Source organism: Mytilus edulis, chromosome 1, assembly GCF_963676685.1.
Source record: "Mytilus edulis chromosome 1, xbMytEdul2.2, whole genome shotgun sequence".
Lineage (NCBI taxonomy): Eukaryota > Metazoa > Mollusca > Bivalvia > Mytilida > Mytilidae > Mytilus > Mytilus edulis.
Genome location: NC_092344.1, coordinates 90,412,555 through 90,436,016, shown reverse-complemented (window position 1 = coordinate 90,436,016; position 23,462 = coordinate 90,412,555). Strand labels below are relative to the sequence as shown.

General features: G+C 31.6%; 1 protein-coding gene across 1 annotated transcript in view; it reads right to left on the bottom strand.

Moving 5' to 3' along the window:
• Window positions 1-23,462, bottom strand: part of LOC139494355 (coatomer subunit gamma-2-like) — a 37,587-nt gene that overhangs the window by 10,696 nt on the left and 3,429 nt on the right. The window contains exons 2-17 of the mRNA XM_071282524.1: window positions 18,452-18,501; window positions 17,911-17,991; window positions 11,106-11,177; window positions 10,675-10,754; window positions 10,201-10,276; window positions 8,497-8,589; window positions 8,063-8,149; window positions 6,669-6,785; window positions 6,263-6,303; window positions 4,427-4,628; window positions 3,980-4,090; window positions 3,054-3,154; window positions 2,328-2,400; window positions 1,526-1,604; window positions 892-1,056; window positions 529-604 (exon numbers count right to left, since the gene is read on the bottom strand). Coding sequence (XP_071138625.1) covers window positions 529-604; window positions 892-1,056; window positions 1,526-1,604; window positions 2,328-2,400; window positions 3,054-3,154; window positions 3,980-4,090; window positions 4,427-4,628; window positions 6,263-6,303; window positions 6,669-6,785; window positions 8,063-8,149; window positions 8,497-8,589; window positions 10,201-10,276; window positions 10,675-10,754; window positions 11,106-11,177; window positions 17,911-17,991; window positions 18,452-18,501 — 1,504 coding nt within the window. The remainder of the gene's footprint in view (window positions 1-528; window positions 605-891; window positions 1,057-1,525; window positions 1,605-2,327; window positions 2,401-3,053; window positions 3,155-3,979; window positions 4,091-4,426; window positions 4,629-6,262; window positions 6,304-6,668; window positions 6,786-8,062; window positions 8,150-8,496; window positions 8,590-10,200; window positions 10,277-10,674; window positions 10,755-11,105; window positions 11,178-17,910; window positions 17,992-18,451; window positions 18,502-23,462) is intronic.

Sequence of the window (23,462 nt, the reverse complement as noted above, 5' to 3'; positions counted from 1 at the left end):
AATTCACATGACAAAGGAAGATAATGGTTAAAGACAACAATTTATCAAGAAATAGTTCCTTTTAATTAGTAAAAACGAAAAACCTTCTTGTCTGCAAAATTGTAAATTTGTAACTTCCAGGTCCATTTCATGTCAGAAAAACATTGGAAATATTGTGCATGGTTTTGAACAAAATTACCTGAATATATTTATCGAATTTGACGATATATTCTGATATCCCATATTCAAATAAAACTAACATTAAACATATAGGGAAGGGTTTGGTGTTTTGAAATAATATTACAATAGCTGATATATTCATTTAGCTGATATCAGATTAGGTGGAGCCTACTGTAACACAATATCCAATGAATTCTAAGTCAGAGTATGATAACAGAGTCTACTGTAACACAACATCCAATTAATTCTAAGTCAGAGTATGATAACCATACCCAAAATTTAACAAATTACTCCTTAATTTAATGCAATCTTTACATCCTTTTTTTCCTTACTTCTGTCAAACAAGTATTGACAACTGAGGGTTATTACCTTTCTAACAGAACTGAACAGCTAGGTAGTAATTCTTCACAGTGAGCACCAAATTTTGCCAATGCAGTTACAGCAGCTGGAATAAAAAGATTAAGTTAATCTTAGTCAAATTAGTTTTAGCATAGTTTTGGAACATGTGACAACTACTCAGCCTTTGAATGGTCAAAAAATTTGTTTTAATGTGGTTTTTTTCGAAATTGGTATTACATTGATGCCTTTATGTGAAATATAATTTACTTGAATGTGTTTTTATATGTTTTGTATAAAGACATCTCTCAATTTTTTTTATAAACTTCTATCTTTGATCTTCTTCTAATTAATGTAGTTCAAATACTCAGTAAAATAAAATATTCTTAACCATACCTGCTCTGACAGCAGCATTCTCTAGTATTACTCTGTTGTATATAAATCTGATGTATTTAGATGGTGTTGGTGTTCTTGGTCCTTCTCTTCCTAACAAATGGAGAATCTTTGTTGCCAAGACAGTATGTTCACAATCCTCTATGAACTCACAGAGGTGACCAAGACCTAAAATTCACAATATTGAATTTTACATTCAATAAAAAACATTTAATATTCTTTAATTTATCATAAATTTTATGTCATATTTTCTTGGTTTCATCATAAAATGTGTGTTTTACCATAAAAGCCTTCTATCCAGCAAGATTCGTCCAGTCTTAATCATAAATTATCTTGAAAACTCCTCTATGTGATGCTTTTATTTCCTGTTGGCTATTCATCACAACTGAGTGCAAAATGACAGCATTTAAAATGTCAATTTTAAAATGATCATCGTTCAGGTACTGTATAGATTTTACTATTCTATTAATTAATCAATAAAATGAAACATAAGAATTTATTTTTTTGCAATTTATGGTACAAATAATGGCTCTTACCATATCTCATATTTCCTCATAAATCTACTTTTAGTCCAACAATTATCATGATTATCAAAATGGGCTTTAAAATAACCATAGAAAAGAAACAAAATACAGACCTGCTTCCTTTGCCTCTGGATTTTCTTCTATGATAGTGATTACACTCTCAACAATGGCTTTCTTATAATCAAACCCACCCTAAAAAATTAATGCATAACAAGTCTTAATAAATATGAATGTGAAATCAGTAACTCCACTAATACTATTTAAAAAGACAGTAACTTTCAAAATCAACTAATAAAAAAATATAAATGATTCAAGTATTGGTAAGTGCTTTCCAATAAGTGAGTTAAATGTGTCAAGTTAAGGTGGTACCAAACACCTGGACTAAAATCAATTTGGCTCGTTAAATTTTCATTAAATTTTGACAAAAATATAAAAATTTCTAAAAACTTGAACCACATACTGTATTGTAAATACTGTTCATTCAAAAATTATTGCAATAATTTTATTATTGTGAAAAATGCGACAGGGTTATAATCGCAATAATTAAATTTAATATTTTTCATATAATTATACAGGATTTTTCTCAATATCCGAAAAAAATAAAATCGCATTGTAGTCTAAAACGACAAAATCACAAAAATAAATGCTCACAATAGTTTTACAGTATATCAGTTTGAAAAACATTTATTTTGATCATTGAACTGCTTAATACTTCTAACAATAGAACTTGATAAAAATGTTCAGCTGATTTTTACAGAGTTATCTCCCTGTAGTGTTATGTACCACCTTAAGTGTCACACTATTCTACATCTAAACAGGAAAACATATGATTTATAATAACTGCAAGAAATTTCTTTGTAAAACATACATTAAAAGTTACTGTTTATTCTATTTTTTTTATATAAATTCAATTACCTCATCTCTAAGCATGGATGACAGGAAATTCATCAAAACATTGTGCTTTCTTGGGAATTTCAAACATAATGACCTGAAAGAAAAGACATTAATATTTGTATGTATATATAGTAATATTTGATTGTATGTATATATAGTAATATTTGTATGTATATATAGTAATGGTTTTAGCCATTTAAAAATTCTTATCATGTCATAAATGTGAGTTTTCAGTATCAATATGTTGCTGGGTTGATATCTGAATGACTTTCTATCATATTAAATATTTTTAAAATCATGGTAATAATACCAATCAAATCAGATATAACAAATTTCCTATTCATAAGCCAGTGCTTGTAGAACTAACAATGTCCTAAGGGGTCTCTAATAAATGCAAAGACAAATATAAGATCAACTGGATTAAATGGGATTACGTACTGGTTTTACACAATGTAAAAAGTATTGCGGAAATAGTACTTTTAAATAGTGGAAAGAAAGGTGTAAAAGGATGCTGTGTAAACACTTGTTGGAGGATGACGACAAAGCTTAGTATGACAACAAAGAAAGACTGCAATCAACTATATGGGACAGGCCACCAAAAGAGTGACTTGTTGTCTATAAGAACCCATGTTAGAACTAAGATCAGATTTCTTATAAAGATTTCTATTTAATGTGGGTTTTTTTTATTTGGGTTGCTGTCTCATCATTGTTCATCAGTGATACAGAAATATATATAAAACTTCTTACTGTATAGCTTGTACAACAACTATCTTGAATTCGTCGGATATTTCATTCATAAAGCTAGAAATTTGCTTCATCAATCTGTCAACACTGCTTTCACTTCCAGTCTACAATTAACATTTTTTTTAAATATAAAAAAATTAGACATATAACCACAGTTTCTCTATAATTCGATTGAAATTAATCATGGTTTGTGGAATTTCACATTCATGTTTTCCAAAATATGTAAGATATTTACTAGGAAATAAACAAAGATTTACCAATTTTATGTGGGGGCTATTAAAAAACAGAATATAGCTTGTGGTTGAAAAGCAATTTTTCCAAAGACCCCCCCCAGCCAAACAATTTTCAGTAGTAATTCTATGCACTTTTGCGAGAAAACTTAAGATACTCATTACCCCTACATTATAATATTCCATACTGTTAATACCAATCCCCTTCATACAATTAATTCTAAAATATGCCTGAATGAAATACTGAAGAAGAAAAAAAAGAAAAAATCTATTTCTCTTAATCTCTTTTTTTCAAAATGTTTTGAAGTTACATAGCTTTATCTTGCCAGAACAACAAACGTATTCTCGGTCTTATTACCACAGAAAACAAGCAACATTAAGCTGGAATTAACCTTTTCTTCATTTCAAACTTGAATTCATATTTCAATAACCCCAAAATAATCGACAGAAATGGGTATTCTATTGAAGGCAGTATTTATATTTTCCATTGAGTTTCTGTATCTAAATACATCAGTAACAATAATCCTTGTGGTTTGTTTACTACCAGATCTAATTTGAAGATAATTTCCATCAACAATATTTTTTCTAGAAATAATTTTTATTGCACAAGCTACCAAGTCCTTAGATTACTGACAAAATCAAAGGCCTGAAACTTGTGCCTAAGATCAGATACCTAAACTTTTTACAGATGTGACTTACTTTGAGGAGGGTAGTAATAGCCAGTGTTGCTATACTTCTGTTGGTATCTGTAATCAGGTTCTCCAACTCCAAGTTACAGGATGATACAACTGATGGGTGCTTCATAGCAACCTACAAAACAACATAAAATATATGTCAGAGGTCTGATGGAAATGGTTTGTTTTTTATTAAAATTTGTCTGTGAACTAGCCTTCAATTATTGTGACTACTTATGCAATTATTTCATGATCTTTTGTATTTTATTCAGACTTAGTACTGTGATGAGTCCAGTGCCTTTTCAACTGATATTTGCACATTTTTATTATGGTGTGCAATTGCAAAGCTGTCTCCTAGTTTGATTAGTTTGAAGGCTCACAAACATGTTTTACCCATCACATTCTTTGAGTGCCTGATAACTATGTCCTTTGGTCGGGTTAGCTAAAGGTTGAATACTTGTTGATTTTTTACCTTATTGAGAGTCCTAATAGCAGCAAACCTTAGTGTAGGTTTTGGTGAACTACAGAAAAGTTGTAAGACTGGAACAGCTGAGGATAACTCTTTAGCTGTAGTATTCTTCAGATTGACAATGGCATGTGCTGCCTCATAAATAACTATCTCACTCTTGTGACGCAAACAATTCTCAATGAAATCAAACATTGGACTGTCAGTTCTGTGGAAAGAAAACAAAAATTATCAAAGAAATATATAAAAACTAGGAAACACCAATATAATTGTGGGCTTGTGAATTGATATAGTACATGTATAAATTAATAATATTGAAAGTAAGTAATCTGAAATATTTTGTTTGTCTGATAAAAATGTTGTTATCATTTACAGTGACTTGACTGTAAGTGTTGCTATCCACCAATTGCAATTCATTCAAAATTTTGACCAAATTGCAATTTGTTTTATTAAACCAAATTGTTCAACTGGTCAGAAATTTGAACAAACTGCTGTAGAAAACCACAGTCAAGACTGAAAGTGCAAGGTGATAAAATAAAACATACTTACAATCCTATAAGACTTTAACTCCACTTTATTGATGGTATTTTTAAATCAGTCTATCAATCTGTATAGTTATATTATAGCCATTACCATACTAAAGGTGAACTGTTTTATTTTTAATTGCTATAAAAATGTCCAAACTAAGCTTTTATATAGTTTTTCTTTCGAAAAGTATTCTATATTCATAAGAATCACACATTATGTGAATAAAAACATTTCATATTCAGTAAAATATTTGTGAAATTGCAATATGTTTGTAGGAAGGGGAGATAATCTTTTTTGGTTTCAAAAAATCTTTATTCAAAAGAATAGTATTTTAGGTTATCTCCACAAGGAAACTTATCAATAGCATATTGTTATTTCACACATATTTTACTGAATATATGATGTATTATTTTAAATGATATATGATTCTTATAAATATAAAATCCTTTTCAAAAGAAAAACTATATAAAAGCTTAGTTTGGACATTTTTATAGCAATTAAAAACAAAAAGGATTTTATATTTATAAGAATCATATATCATTTAAAATAATACATCATATATTCAGTAAAATATGTGTGAAATAACAATATGCTATTGATAAGTTTCCTTGTGGAGATAACCTAAAATACTATTCTTTTGAATAAAGATTTTTTGAAACCAAAAAAGATTATCTCCCCTTCCTACAAACATATTGCAATTTCACAAATATTTTACTGAATATGAAATGTTTTTATTCACATAATGTGTGATTCTTATGAATATAGAATACTTTTCGAAAGAAAAACTATATAAAAGCTTAGTTTGGACATTTTTATACTAATTAAAAATATAACAGTTCACCTTTAGTATGGTAATGGCTATAATATAACTATACAGATTGATAGACTGATTTAGTAATACCATCAATAAAGTGGAGTTAAAGTCTTATAGGATTGTAAGTATATTTTATTTTATCACCTTGCACTTTCACATTTTGACTGAATAATTTGTTCAATATTCTGACCAGTTGAACAATTTGATTTTATAAAACAAATTGCAATTTGGTCAAAATTTTGAATGAGTTGCAATTGGTGGATAGCAACACTAACAGTCAAGTCACTGTAACTTTATGGTACATTGTCCATTTTTACTAAAATACTTTTTCCAGTAATTATGTACTCACTTGAGAAATTGAAGTATTGACATTAATCTATAATATTATTTTCATTTAAGAGCAAATGTGAAGTGAAGATGAATGAAACTTTTGTTTGTGGTTTTTTTTGTGTTGGTGGTATGTTGTTGCTAGGATGTATGGCTTTTATTCATGGACTTACCCTGCACCTTCTTCTTCCATCAGTTTACTGGCAATCCTAATCTACAATATACACATATTTTTTTCTTATCAACAATAAATTTACAGATAAAATTTATTGCACACAATATGCAATAGTAGGAATTTTTGATTAGATATGGAGATACATTGGAACATTTACATTTTCTGCAACATCTTCTTATTTTTCTTAGGGTTATCAATGACTGCTACATATAAACAACAACAAAAATAACTTGCAAATAGTTTGACCAAAAAGGTAATAAACATGTCAAGTTCAAAAAGCAAAACTGATATAAATTAGTTGAATATATACATGAAATAATCATGTTTTAAAAACAGATCATTGTCTTCATACGAACAAAATTTAACTAAAAGAGGACCAAAGCTAAAAAAACTTTAATACTTACGAGCAAACAGTAGGCATATGGTGACTTGAGTGAATGTTTACTGAATTTGCTGACCAGTTTGGTTACAGCGAGTCTGTCATACTTTCTAATGTGGTACAACAAGCCTAATGCATGGTACTGAAAATAAACAAATACATTAATCCAATATTTGTTGACGATTGAGAAAAATTACACTTGAAATCATTAGAGAAGCATATTCTATCCCTGTACTTTTTCATTTCAATACTGTACACACTCTCAAGAGTTTTCAAATTTGTCATACATAAATGCAAAATAATCTCGTAGTCAAAGATCTTAATTTTGATTCTGGTGCGTCGAGAAAAAATACAGACAAACATATAGTAAGTAAACTTTATTAAGATCAGGTATATTTAAGAAAAAGTCATATGCCTACTGACAATTTCATTTCACATTAAATAGACTTTCTTGTTTTTGGTCAATTTATACAGCTAAAACAAGTGAAACTGCGAGCTACTGCTCACTGATGATACCCCCGCCGCAAGTGGATAATATTAATAGTGTAAAAATATGCAAGTGTTCGGTAAACAGGAAGTTGTCGAGTGATGAATCTGAAAACGCATCACACGGTATAGCTGACTTATATAAATCCTGAAACCAAATTTCAGAAATCCTTGTATTGTAGTTCCTGAGAAAAATGTGACAAAAATTTTCAACTTGGCTATCATGTGTAAAATCATACAAGTGTTCGGTAAACAGGAAGTTGTTGAGTGATGAATCTGAAAACGTATCACACGGTATAGCTGACTTATATTAATCCTGAAACCAAATTTCAGAAATCCTTGTATTGTAGTTCCTGAGAAAAATGTGACGAAAATTTTCAACTTGGCTATCATGTGTAAAATCATACAAGTGTTCGGTAAACAGGAAGTTGTCGAGTGATGAATCTGAAAACGCATCACACGGTATAGCTGACTTATATAAATCCTGAAACCAAATTACAGAAATCCTTGTATTGTAGTTCCTGAGAAAAATGTGACGAAAATTTTCAACTTGGCTATCATGTGTAAAATCATACAAGTGTTCGGTAAACAGAAAGTTGTCAAGTGATGAATCTGAAAATGCATCACACGGTATGGCTGACATATATAAATGTTGATACCAAATTACAGAAAGGGTGGATGTGTAGTTCCTGAGAAAAATGTGACGAAGTTTCGTGGGACGGACTGACTGACGGACTGATGGACGGACAGACTGACGGACGGACTGACAGACAGAGGTAAAACAGTATACCCCCCCTTTTTTAAAGCGGGGGTATAATAATGGTGAAGATTGCCAATGTAAAATTTTGAACAGGTCTTATTTCTCCGACCTACATATTTTGACTCCTTAGAAAATGTTGACCCTAAAAAGATTGTTTTAATCTGTTTCCTTACCTGGACCATGATATTATCACTTGATACAGCCTCTTGTGCTTCATTAACCCATCTCTTTATAACATCCTGACTTCCTTTACTTAAATGCTAAAAAATATAGAGTTTAAATATGTATAATTCCTGTATTAAAGCTGTTTATATTGTGATGTCTATGGAAACCTCCATGGTTTAAGGAGAGTATAAATAGGAGGTAAATATAGATAAAATTATCATTTTATGAAACTAATTTTCAATGTTTAATCATCAAGGTGAAATATACAACAACAAAAAAACCTACTGAGTGTTAAAACAAGATACATCATTTACCAATCAAATCAATCATTGCAAAAAAAAGGAACTATACTACAAACAACAAAAAAGGTAGAAAATGTGACCATTTACTCTTGAGCTTTTTTTGTTTGCTTGATATAAAAAATATGAACTATAAGACTAACCAGAGAAGACACTAATGCTGCACTAGACACTGCATGGTTCTTGTCTACAATGGCTTGTTTCATATATCTCTCTATACTTTGTAACATGGTATTCTGAAATGGAAATATTACAAATCTTACATCACTTAACTTGACATATTTAAATCACATATTGATCTTTTGTTTTTTAGATGTATGGTTCGTCGTCTTTTCAATGTATACCTCTTTATACTGATGTACAGAAACTACTAATGTTCAATTTAATATATTTGTACTTTGACAGCATATTTTAACAAAGCTACATTTGATTTTCATCATGATGAGAAGGAATTATAATAGCTTTTAGCTGAACTTTAAAACTATTCTGTGGTTTATATAAGGCTTAGGTATGGTGTGTTTAAACCAGGGCTCACGCTACCAGGCGACTTGGGCGAAGAAGTCGCCCTCCCGACCGTCACTTCGCTTTCCCCGACCCCCAAAAGCGAAAACAAGTCGCCCTGTTCCTGACGAAAGTCGCTTTCAGTCGCTTCCGTCATCGGACATTTTCAATTTTTACCAAGTTGATGAAACATCAATTTTTTAGTGATAATTAAAGAAATTCAGACATAAACTATTCATTATCTTTAGAAAAGAGGTTGAAGCATTGTCTTCGCAGTGTGTATCAGGTTATTTGATAAAACTACAACTTTTTATCACTTCGTGCATTTTCGCAAGTTCCGGTGCTTGTTACTCGAAAACGTACATCAACCTAAATTTCGGCGGCAAAATAAGTTTGTTACTTCATTTAAACGTGATAAAAGTTGCCTCCAGTAAATGTTTAATCCATTTATTGCATTTAAACCGTCATGTTCCTTTCCAAATAACTTGTCAAACATCGTTTATTTTTGTAAATTTTCTTGCATTCGTCCGCCATTGACCGATTTCTAAACTACAGATCTGAACCGGACCAGCTATGACCGAAATCCGTACTTTTACAATAATTACTACGGACGCACGGATGGAACAGCTGACAGAAGAATATTGATCCCAAAGGGAAAAATTACGCATCCCACACGCATTAAGAGTCTTTTGGATACATCTAATTGATTGGTGTATATAATTCCCTATATTTTTTATGAATGTTTCAAACTATTGATTAAAGTTGCTTAACTCTGAGACTATTATACTAATATCAATATATTATGGCCCAGCTTAATAACTTTTATATTTTTTTTATGAGAAACACTGAATTTCATACACAAGATAATTTTTAATTAAATTGTAATTGATATAATTTCTTTACATTTTTTAAAATAAAATTATTTTTTTTAGTGCTAGATATTTAGTTGGTAGTTTCTCACAAGAACCTTAGTAAAACTTAAACAACTTTTAATTTCAAATGTTACTTTAATTGTAATTTTTTACTCATGAATTGAACAACATAAAAAGAACATTATTTACATATGGCCCTTTATACTATTGTAAAATCCAAACATTGTAGCGCACCCGCGCGAATGAGCACTTCTCTTTTAAATCTCACCACTTCTCCCTATCAGTTTCAAAAAGAGAAGTCACTTCTCCCTATAATTCTGAAGTAGTGTGAGCCCTGTTAAACCTGACCTTGAATGCTTTAACTCTGGAATTAAATTCTGAACATTATTTATCAGTCAAGCTCTGTACAAGTAGAATCATGTCAGTTACTAAACAGAAGAGTTGTAATAAATAGCTTTGCATTAGAATACTTACGTCAGTAATAGAACAAAGAGCTCTTATGGCTGGTCCTCTGAACTGATCATCTTTTCCAGTCATGTCTTTCATCAAACTGTTAAGGAAAATAAATACTCCTCATTATTCTAAACTTTGAGAAGGTTACATTTTTAATGAAATAAAATTCTTTTCTGTGTATATAAGTTGAAAAGGATTTGTTTAAGATTCTTTACAAAACTTCTCAAATAAGATTAAGGTGTATTCAACTTTTTACTGTTCAGAGTATATTCATGGTATTCCATTTAAAAAAAAAAGTTGAATGATGGCGGTTTGCTGACTTGAGAACCAAACAAAAGATATGATCTCACCAATAGTTCATTTCTAGATAAAATATTCTGTTTCATGAAAGTACCCATACATTTAGTAAGCACTGGCAAAGTAGAGGTCTCTAAGAAAGACATAAATAGAAAATGTTTTGAAAACTTCCTGAATCCCAATTTCCATCAAATTTACCTGCTAGTAACAATGATGACATCATTTGCTATTTTGGACATTTCTTTGATTCCAAGATAGACCAGTCTTCTTAATACAGGCTACAGAAGAACAAAAAATAACATTAAAACTCAGGAGTATACATCAACTATGATATTTCATCTTATATTTTTCATTTTTAATCTGATGATTCCTGCAAAAACAATTTAATCATACTTTTAATCTTATCTTAATGTGATTGCAATGTATAGTCTATTGATTCATTAGTTGCTATTTCAATGTCTGTTATTTGCAAATGGCAATCGAACAAATGCAAAATATCATTTTTTATGACTGCTTGTTTGCTTTCCATACATTTTCCTACCATCTTAGACAAAAGAACTTTCCTGAAATATAAAATCATATGTATATGATCTTCACACTTCCAGTCTGCTTCTACATGTATAACTTACATCTTTGGCTTGAAATAACTTGGTCATAGCAAAGAATGCTTCTGTGGCTTCTGTTGTACCAATACTTTCTCCCTGTCAAAAACAAACATTAATTGATGGCTGTTGTATGTTCTGTGGCAAATATTACATGCATATTCAAGATGATATATTGTAACAAACCTAGGGTTACTATAAACTGTTTAACCATCATTCAGGAGGAGTGGAATCGACGGCAGTGTGAAGAAACACTAAGATTTGTAATACATAACAATAGTATTTATTTCAGTCGTATTTTGACTCAGTTTTTCTTTCAATATATAATAAACATCAAATACACATTCATCTTTCAACAAATAAAACAATAAATCGGGTGGTCAATATAAAAGGTAGTTGACGGTTCAAGAGATTGATTCAGAATGACATGTCTGTCTACAGGCTCCTATTTATGTGTTTTGGCACTTACTATGACGTTAGAGTAAACATCTAATCGTCCAATCAAAAGCAACGTTTCTTACGTCTTTTGGCTTGAAACGTTCAAGAAGACAATCAGATTTCGTTATTACTAAATAAATACTCATTATTGAGTTGTCCTCATTTTGTCCTTCTTGTCCGAATTTTATTTAAAAACGAATAAAACCAAAATGACATTTCTACATAATGCTATATTTAAACGGACAGTAAATTCCTTTCTCGATACGGCGTATGAACTTGGGTGTAATTTACATAACCTTACGCATTAGATATAATGCTTAAATGAGATCAATGAAAACCCTGTTCTTTCATAAATAAAGACAATGTTAATGAAAAGGGAGGCACAAACATAACAAATACGCAATTTATCTGCATTGATAAAGTGTTAACTGAAACAAATAATAATATGAGATCGCAAAGTGAAAGTACAGAACGGTGTCATATGGCAGATGTAAACAAGTTGAATCTCACGACGATATTTGTCAAAATAAATCACTATATGACGGGATAATCCAAGTATTTCATAGGTAAACATTACCAAGATATACATATAAAACTGGCCTATATCGCTTGCAAAGTACAAATAGTTTAAATCATGAGTATGAAAGTCAATGCATTTATCAGTTTGTGCACACCCGAGAAGTTGACCACCCGGCAATATTCAAATAAATATATGTCATATACAATAAATAATACGTTAAATAATAACAATAATAAGTCCAGATTTGTCACAATTTCCCCCACCCAAGTCTTAAAATACTCCTGTATTTTCTGGAGGTAACAGTATACCAGTACTTTTATTTTTGTTTACTTAGTCTCTGTGTTCTTTAGTCTTTAATGGAATATATTCACACTGTTTAATTATATCATCCATACTTCTGTGTCTTCAGGGAAATCATCTTTCTGTCATCTGTAGATAATTTTCAATTACACTCAACAATTTCTGATAAGACATCGGACACATTTTAAAAACCATAGAGAAACACTAGAGCCATTCACGAATTTCTTCAACTTATCTACAAAAACACAGTATCACTTTAACATCAAATAATAATTTCTGTTGACGCTGCAACTATAATTATTAACTACCTTGGAAATATCACAATATTCCACCAAATTTTCTAGAAAACCCCCTCTTTTCAACCAACTCTGGGGTGATCAGTCCCAATAGGCAAATCTGGGCTACGTTTCTAGAAATATCACATAACAACTGGATGCATTCACAACACTGCACCAATACTTCTTCATATACACTATATCTCAACACATGAATAATCTTATTCATAAAAAAATAAAAAATAACGAGTGATACACATTTAAACACACAAGCACAATAAATTTTGAATGGCGCCTTGTCCTCTTCTTTGGTTTTAACTTTACTTCTTGCTATATTATGAGACACTTTCTTTTATCACTTTGAACCATTTTGTGATATCGTTTCCATTATATTCTGCGAGTCTATCTATGTGAAATACTTTTCCTGGTTTCTTAGTCACTTCAATATTCCGTAATTTACTGGTACTGCACGAATTTAAATAATAAATCTTGTTCTAAAATTTTATCACGGTAATATCACAAATAATCACATTATTTTCATAAAACATATTTTGCCAGAGTTCTCTTATGTTTGTCCATAAACTGAACCATGCATATACAATCCATTATCTGTTATTTTTCTTGACCCCCTATTTGATTTATTCTGCTATTTATAATTTGAGTCTGAATTTCATTTCCAACATCTTTAAAATCATTTAATTAACATAAAATACGACTTCTGTAACCGTCAACTCCCGACCTATTGAATAAACGGAAGGGTGTCTCCCTGAACCGTTTCCATAGTTGTATTTGGTCTGAAATTTCTAAAATTCTGTGAATTCGGGGGTTTATTCTCCCTAAATTCATGACCATTAGACATAGAACATTGTCTATAAAAATGATCAGGCGAGTCACAAATGAAGCAGGTCCTTTGATTCTGTGTATTGCCCCCATTTTGGTAATTTTTGTGGCAAAATCTAAAGTTGGATCGGTTGTTCGTATTCCGAATCTGATTTTCTAACTTATCCATTCTACTTAAATGCATTTGAATGGTTCTGTCATTATTTGGCTGTTGGGAAATTAATCTGACATTTTGGTCACCATTATTTTGCCATTCCATATCTAATCTATTTTCACTATAATTTTCACAAGAAGCAAAGCGGACACTAGTTTTCTTTTGACTTGACTCCCCTAAAAGAGCCTCATATCTTTCAATTATATCTACAGCGTCAGCGACCGTTTTACATTCTCGATCTACACATCGACATTTCATTTCTATAGGAATCGACTTGTATAACTGATTGAGCGCCAACACTTCTTGTGCCAATGAATCTAAATTACAATAAACTTTTTGTACCATCTGGCGGAGGTCATCACCGAGAGCAGCAACTGTTTCACCGGAATTTCGCTTTCTCATTTCAAAACGAGATAACCATCTGTTTTGTTGACGGGCACTTCCGAATCTTTCTTCTAAGCGTTGCACAAGTATACTATAAGGTCGGCGTTCATGGGAAGGAAGGCTCATATAAAAAGTTCGTGCAGGGCCCTTTAAACTTGCAGCAAGTGTCAACACTCTATCCTCCATGCTCCATCTGCCTAGTTCTGCACAATCTTGAAAATGCGAATAATATTCTTCCCAGTCATCTGATCCACTATAAGCATCTGGACGAATTGTAGCAGGATGTCCAGCAATCGTCAACTGTTCACGGCAAAATCGTGATGCATTTCCCCATTTTCGTTCCTGAACGCTATTATTTTCAAAATACGAAACACCTGATTCACCTTCAAAATTCCGTTCCGTCTCTACTGTATTTCTTTGTCTAGCTATGTCGTCCCGTACGTTGTTATTAAATGCACTTTCAATATCACCTTGTCCCTGTTTTGTTGTTTTTAATTCAGAGTCTTCATAATTTTTCTCCACCGTTTCACTTTTATCCATATTAAACTCGATTTCTGAATCAGATTCGTCAGACATTGAAAATTATTACCAGTTCACTAAAATCGTTGAAAATTTAATATTCTAATCAAACTTAAAAATCTCACAGGCGAGGTATTCGATCACTGGATGACAATTATTTTTTGTCATCCCACTTCTGACACCAAACTGTAACAAACCTAGGGTTACTATAAACTGTTTAACCATCATTCAGGAGGAGTGGAATCGACGGCAGTGTGAAGAAACACTAAGATTTGTAATACATAACAATAGTATTTATTTCAGTCGTATTTTGACTCAGTTTTTCTTTCAATATATAATAAACATCAAATACACATTCATCTTTCAACAAATAAAACAATAAATCGGGTGGTCAATATAAAAGGTAGTTGACGGTTCAAGAGATTGATTCAGAATGACATGTCTGTCTACAGGCTCCTATTTATGTGTTTTGGCACTTACTATGACGTTAGAGTAAACATCTAATCGTCCAATCAAAAGCAACGTTTCTTACGTCTTTTGGCTTGAAACGTTCAAGAAGACAATCAGATTTCGTTATTACTAAATAAATACTCATTATTGAGTTGTCCTCATTTTGTCCTTCTTGTCCGAATTTTATTTAAAAACGAATAAAACCAAAATGACATTTCTACATAATGCTATATTTAAACGGACAGTAAATTCCTTTCTCGATACGGCGTATGAACTTGGGTGTAATTTACATAACCTTACGCATTAGATATAATGCTTAAATGAGATCAATGAAAACCCTGTTCTTTCATAAATAAAGACAATGTTAATGAAAAGGGAGGCACAAACATAACAAATACGCAATTTATCTGCATTGATAAAGTGTTAACTGAAACAAATAATAATATGAGATCGCAAAGTGAAAGTACAGAACGGTGTCATATGGCAGATGTAAACAAGTTGAATCTCACGACGATATTTGTCAAAATAAATCACTATATGACGGGATAATCCAAGTATTTCATAGGTAAACATTACCAAGATATACATATAAAACTGGCCTATATCGCTTGCAAAGTACAAATAGTTTAAATCATGAGTATGAAAGTCAATGCATTTATCAGTTTGTGCACACCCGAGAAGTTGACCACCCGGCAATATTCAAATAAATATATGTCATATACAATAAATAATACGTTAAATAATAACAATAATAAGTCCAGATTTGTCACAATATTATTAAATTAATGGAAAATGTGTCCCATGCTACTCAAATTTGTTAGTGATCTGAATTTTGTGGTAATAAGTATTAATTATAAGCTTCATAACATTTAATTGAGTCAAACTTAAGTTCGAGAACCAACCAAAAATTCATAATTTTTCCATTTGTAAAGGGGCATAACTCTAGAACGGCACCAAAATTTGAAACTTGATCTGTATTTGTGGTATTAAGTATTGTGCTTTCAAAACAATTTTTCAGGCCAAAATAAGTTAGAGAACAGACACCAAAAATTCAGCAATTTTTTCATTTGTAAAGGGGCATAACTCTAAAACAGTAAAAGTGACGCCACCCAAATTCAAACTTGATCTGTGTTTTGCAGAAATAAGCCTTGAGTATAAGTTTCATAAAATTTGGTTGAGGCATACTAAAGTTAAAATACGGAAACCAATTTTGAGACGTATGGAGGGAAAAGGGTAAAACTCAATGCCCCCTTCGCTTCGACAGGGGCAAAAAAAAAAATGCCCTGCTTTGTACTTAACTGACGCTGTTTTTAAAAAAAATGCTAACTTACAATTTAACTCTGCATGTATAAATGTCACCAAACTTAACTTAATGAATGAGGGATTAACCAGACGCATGGTGATCATGAGTTTTAAATAATGGGGGCTTAGAATAGGAATTTAAAAGGTTTTTTTTTTATTTTTTATTGATCTTTTTGGTGTTCAAACTACAGTGCATACATACATTTTTACAATACATAAGTGAATAACATGATATTTTTATGGCATTGTTATACTATTGATATTTTACGAATAAGACATAGTAAAAAAATTACAAGTAAATGATGTGAATACTCAGTATATGATATCTCTTAAGGATACTTTGGAATACATTAAATATATATGATCATATCAAAAATAAATTAAATTAAATAACTTCCATAAATCCTCCCCATCTGTCGACAAATGACTCGTATTTGTCTTTAGAAAGATATAAATATTCTAATATCTCCAGCCTTCTTTTCAAAAATTTAAGAAACGCTTGCACAGATATTAACAGTCTGTCTAATTGTGTGTTCTTAGCACAGTTGATGTAATACTTTGCCTGTAGAATACAATAATTTAAAACTATGTTATCAGAATTTAATACACCGAAAATTACAGTCTTTATTTAAAAATATTTTTACTCCAAATACTAAATACCACCAATTAGAAAATTCTCTCCAAAATCGTTTTATTTCTGTATATTCAAAAAATTTATGCTCTATAGTTTCTATTTCTTTACAAGTGGCACGTTCATTGGTTAATGAAAGTTTATATTTTTCAAGAAGATAATTATGTGAGACTATTCTGTGTAACAATTTATATTGGAAAGCTTGTAGTTTGCTTTCTATAGTACATTTAAAAGCTAGTGAAAAAATATTTTTCCACTTTTCGTCACTAATTTCTATATTAAAACTTTCTTCCCACCTTTTTTGTGAAATAGGAGAAACACTTCCCCGATCGATAAAAAGTGAATATACATCTTTAGCGAATAATTTACTGATAGGCATTTTTTTATTCTCATGCTCAAAAACGAAACCAAATGAGTTGCTGTTAGGCGACATGTGTTGTTGTAATAACAAATCCTTCCAGTCACGTGGTATAGCAAGTTTAATAGATAGAATGTCTACAAAAGTAACATTCAGGTTATATTTTTTATTAATAGCATCATGAGACAAAAATTCGCCTTTATCATCTACAATATCATTGATGAACCGTATGCCTTTCATGTACCAAGATCTGTAAAAAATACTCGTTCTGTCAACTTTGATAAACGGATTGAACCAAATAAATTCTTTTCTAACATGAAATGTATTTAATGGGATGAATATACCCTTGAAACGTTTCCAGGCAGATAACACTTCTATATAAAAAAGAGGTGCTTTTAAATTTAAAAACTCAAAATTTAAAAGGGTTGAGCCAAAATTAATGCAAGGGGTCACAACTATGCATTAAACCTCTAAGGAAAACATTGATATGTTAAAGTTTTTTATCTACCTGTATATATCAGGGGTTCTTAAAAATTTAAGACTTTTCTGGTTTGTAGTTTCCTCAAAAAGAAAACTTTTGAAGGATACATAGTACAAAATGTACAATATATACAAAATGGCTAGATATATACTGCAATCGATATATTTGACAATGTCTTACCTGGTTGATGAGATATAAAAGTTTCGTCAGAATGTGTCCACATTTTTTGGGATTTATTGGTGTTTCATTAAATAGTCTTGTCTGAAAAGAATATATCAAGACATAGTTAAATAATAAATATTACAAAGATATTCAACATATGTAAAAAATTTACTTAAAATAAATGTAACATTTCAATTTCATCAGTTATTTAAAATATATATCAGATATTGGTCCAATCAGGTGTGATTTATACTGGATGAAATGTCAAGTAAAAGTATTGGGTCTAGCTATATATAGTGAATCATATTTATTAGGCAAAAATTCTTCATAACTCCTTATTTTCATGTTTTGTTGTTTTTTAACTAAAAGAATAACATTAAGCACTTGTATCATTCTGCATTTGTCCAACTTGTTACATAGTAGTTTTATAGCCTTTTTCTTTTGATAAAAATTTACCATACCAACAGTTTTCTGCTTTTCCATTTTAGCATGTAAGATGGTCTCAGTAAGAAATAAGACGAACAAATCTGACAAATTATAACCATCTCAATAAACTTACCTCTTGTAATACTACACTTTTCTCCAAATTATGAAATGGATTCCCTCCTCCTGAAAAAATAAGTAAAATGTGAGAAACATATCTGTCAATTTTATCTTGAAATAAAATTTCTAACATATTCTTTAAAAAATAACTTTATTTATATTAAATTTATTCTTCACAGTCACAGGCAATTAAACAATGAATGACCAGTTGTGGTCTTCTGAATTTTCCTTTTAAAAGTCATCTTCACTATCCATTTCATCATCTGAATCACTTTTTTCATTGTTACATCACAGATTGTTTGCCTCCATGAACAAATTTACTAGGCTGCATGCAGTTTGCCGCTTTGGTTTGTTTATAATAAACCAGTACCGTAAATTAGCTAAGGATACATCTGATGACCGATGTACATGTAAACACATCCTGGAAGTGGAATAGTTGCTGTACATCTAAATGTAATTGCTGATGTAAACCAGATGCTCCGCAGGGCGTAGCTTTATACGACCGCAGAGGTTGAACCCTGAACGGTTGGGGCAAGTATGGACACAACATTCAAGCTGGATTCAGCTCTAAATTTGGATTGTGATTAAATAGTTGACACAGCATAGGTTTCTGACACAGAATGAATGTGTTCTAATGAACTTAAAAATTTTGTTTTCTCTTAGAGCAATTCACTATGCTGTTGAATATTAATCCTCTCAAAACAAGAATGTGTCCTCAGTACACGAATGCCCCACTCACACTATCATTTTCCATGTTCAGTGGACCGTGAAATTGGGGTAAAAACTCTAATTTGGCATTAAAATTAGAAAGATCATATCATAGGGGACATGTGTACTAAATTTGAAGTCGATTGGACTTAAACTTCATCAAAAACTACCTTGACCAAAAACTTTGACCTGAAGCGGGACAGACAGACGAACGAACGGACGAACGAACGAACGGACAGACGGACGGACGGACGAACGCACAGACCAGAAAACATAATGCCCCTCTACTATCGTAGGTGGGGCATAAAAATGTTTGAAGAAATTTTATTTTTTATTTATGAAATTTCAAATGAGAAAAATTGAACCCAATTCTTTTAATCACATCCCCCTTTCCCTTATTCCAAAACTAATCTCAATTAAAATTTCTAATGGAGTTTGCAACAATAACTACTCATTTAAATACATCATAAAATATTAAGATGTAAAAAAAACTGCTTGTTATCACTGAATGTTATTTATTATAATTTATCAGAACTTGGTAGTAAAAAGTGAATATACATTGTATATTGTATATAACAAAGATTTAAGTTGATTCTGGACAAAGAAAGATAACTCCAATTAAAAAAAAATCTTGCTATTGCACAATATTTTGCAATTAGATATTTCTTGCTTACTATTCTGGACAAAGAAAGATAACTCTAATTAAAAAAAATTTTGCTATTTCACAATATTGTGCAATTAGATATTTCTTGCCATTGCGCAATACTGTGCAATTGAAAAGACTTGCTATTGCACAATACTTAATATAATAATTTTAGATCCTGATTTGGACCAACTTGAAAACTGGGCCCATAATAAAAAATCTAAGTACATTTTTGGATTCAGCATATCAAAGAACCCCAAGATTTCAATTTTTGTTGAAATCAGACTAAGTTTAATTTTGGACCCTTTGGACTTTAGTGTAGACCAATTTGAAAACAGGACCAAAAATGAAGAATCTACATACACAGTTAGATTTGGTATATCAAAGAACCCCATTTATTCAATTTTTGATGAAATCAAACAAAGTTTAATTTTGGACCCCGATTTGGACCAACTTGAAAACTGGGCCAATAATCAAGATTCTAAGTACATTTTTAGATTCAGCATATCAAAGAACCTAACTGATTCATTTTTTGTCAAAATCAAACTAAGTTTAATTTTGGACCCTTTGGACCTTAATGTAGACCAATTTGAAAACGGGACCAAAAGTTAAGAATCTACATACACAGTCATGACAGTTAGATTCAGCATATCAAAGAACCCCAATTATTCAATTTTGATGAAATCAAACAAAGTTTAATTTTGGCCCCTTTGGGCCCCTTATTCTGTTGGGACCAAAACTCCCAAAATCAATACCAACCTTCCTTTTATGGTCATAAACCTTGTGTTTAAATTTCATAGATTTCTATTTACTTATACTAACGTTATGGTGCGAAAACCAAGAAAAATGCTTATGTGGGTCCCTTTTTGGCCCCTAATTCCTAAACTGTTGGGACCTAAACTCCCAAAATCAATACCAACCTTCCTTTTGTAGTCATTAACATTGTGTTTAAATTTCATTGATTTCTATTTACTTAAACTAAAGTTATTGTGCGAACACCAAGAATAATGCTTATTTGGGCCCTTTTTTGGCCCCTAATTCCTAAACTGTTGAAACCTAAACTCCCAAAATCAATCCCAACCGTTCTTTTGTGGTCATAAACCTTGTGTCAAAATTTCATAGATTTCTATTAACTTAAACTAAAGTTATAGTGCGAAAACCAAGAAAATGCTTATTTGGGCCCTTTTTGGCCCCTAATTCCTAAAATGTTGGGACCAAAACTCCCAAAATCAATACCAACCTTCCTTTTGTGGTCATAAACCTTGTGTTAAAATTTCATAGATTTCCATTCACTTTTACTAAAGTTAGAGTGCGAAAACTAAAAGTATTCGGACGCCGGACGACGACGACGACGACGACGACGACGACGACGACGACGACGACGCCAACGTGATAGCAATATACGACGAAAATTTTTTCAAATTTTGCGGTCGTATAAAAAGTGCTGATATAGGCACTGCAACAGTTGTTTTGACATGGGTCATCACGATCCCCAACAGCTTTCAACATACTGGTCTGAGTCTCATTTTATCAGTCAGGCAGGGATCTCCATGGCCTGTTTAACGATGGCGCCCCGCCATCGTTCAAATGTCTCGCGCCATCGTCAAATGACTTGCCCCATCGTTAAATTGTCTTGCGCCATCGTTAAATTGTCTTCCGCCATCGTTCAAAACTTCATCATTTTTTATAGCCCGACACCATTTTTTTTATCAATTATAATCAAATGCATGTAATTGCATAACCCTTAGGCTTTTTATGTTATAATCCAACACAGTTCTAACGCCTGAGGGATATCCGGATTAAGATCGCTAATCACTTGTACCTGAGCTTGTACAGGTAGATCAACAAACCAGACAGGAGAATACTATCTGAGGATAGACGATCCATTTGTCGAATTAATCAACTAAGTTTGAGCAAATGATTATGATAATTTAGATTAAATAAATAAATTAATAATCCAGTTACAAAGAAAACAGTTTAACAAGTCGAACACGTGCTTTATTTTGACTTACGCAATCAGCATCCCCCTTTTTTTAAGAAGAACAAAATAAGACGCAAAACAGTAAATATTATTTCATCGCAAATAACTCGAGTACTGCTGTAACGATAATTTAGAATTACTTAAAAAGTTTAGTAGAAGTAAAAACTTATAAATATTTCCTGTAAAGAAATATCGTATCGTAATTCCGAATTCATTTCGTATATTACAATCAAATTGATACATCCGCGTTTCCGGTTTCTATTCAGACTCGAAAGATGCATGTTGCACAGCATCAATTTGTCAGATAAAGTCATTAAAACCCTTTTCATTTGCTTTACAAATCTCTTTAACCTTTTACATAACCCGTACAATTTGTTGTTGCTGCAAATCAGCCATACCGGTAATGGGTTCTGAATTTGACAGTGTCCATGAAAAATAAGCTCCACATCATATGATTTTTAACCCCCATAACAATTACCAAAAATACAAGAAATCTACATGGAGACCTTCATGACAGCTTTTGGTCATTCTTGACTAAGGGGGGACCATGAAGACTTGGCATTTGAATGGTTAAAAACGGCAATAAATGAACATATTGATACTTCTAATTCTCTAATGAAAATTCAAATAAATATAATTTAAATAAGCAATGAATTAGCATGTTCACCATTCCTTGTATGGAGTGATAAAATACTTCCGATCGCGCTACACTGTACAGCGTAGACACGGTTTGTAATGGTGAAAGTTCCTCCATGGTTCAATTTTCATCCATGGAGATCCCTGGTCAGGACTGACTATTTTAGCAAACTCACGATTTGACCAGGTGTTTGATTCTTATCCGCAAGCCCTTGTTTCTAGCTACGGAAAGGTTGACTATCACTGGCTGAGTTCACTTGAAACTCTACAATCAACTTCAGAGTTAATAGATTATTAACGTGAACGCACCAGAGTTGATATTAGGAACAACTCTAAGTAACTCTAGGGTAAGGCCCTGACCAAGCATAAAAAATAAAATATTCACATTGGTTTGACGTCATTCAAGAGTTTCTCGAGTTTAACCCTGGTTCGGTGAGGGTTGGAACCTGGGTATGCGGGGTTAACTCAAGTGGTTCAAGTAAAATCGTATTGTTGAAACCCGAGTAAAGAAAAGTTAACTTGAGAGTTTCAAGTGAACTCGGCCTATATGTACAGGTTGGGAACAAACCCCCTGTATGGTGATTATACCTCTATAGAGGCATAATCCTTCTTTAGAGGGATAAAATTATCCCTCTATAGAGGGGTATTTTTGCTTGCACTGGATTTAAAGCAAATTAGGGCAGAATGACATTTTCTAGTTATATTGGCTATAATCTCTAGCATTATATGCATCAACATATGTACTTTACTAAAAATTGGGATAACCAGTTTTCTGCTAAAGTGACAAAACTTGCAATCTATTGTAAACCTATCTGAACACCTGATCAACAACAAAAGGAATAGTTGACCTTTAAATTTCATTTAAATCTAACAATAGAAATTATGTTCAGTGGGGCATAAGTGAGTAGAATTTACCTGATCATCACAGCTTTCAATCATGGTGAACAATAGATTTTATATTTAGTTAGATAAGCATCAAACTGGGCATTTGCATATTAAATTAAGTACATCAATTGGTGCATCAACTGTTCCAGCCATAATAAGTAGAGAATGCCATTC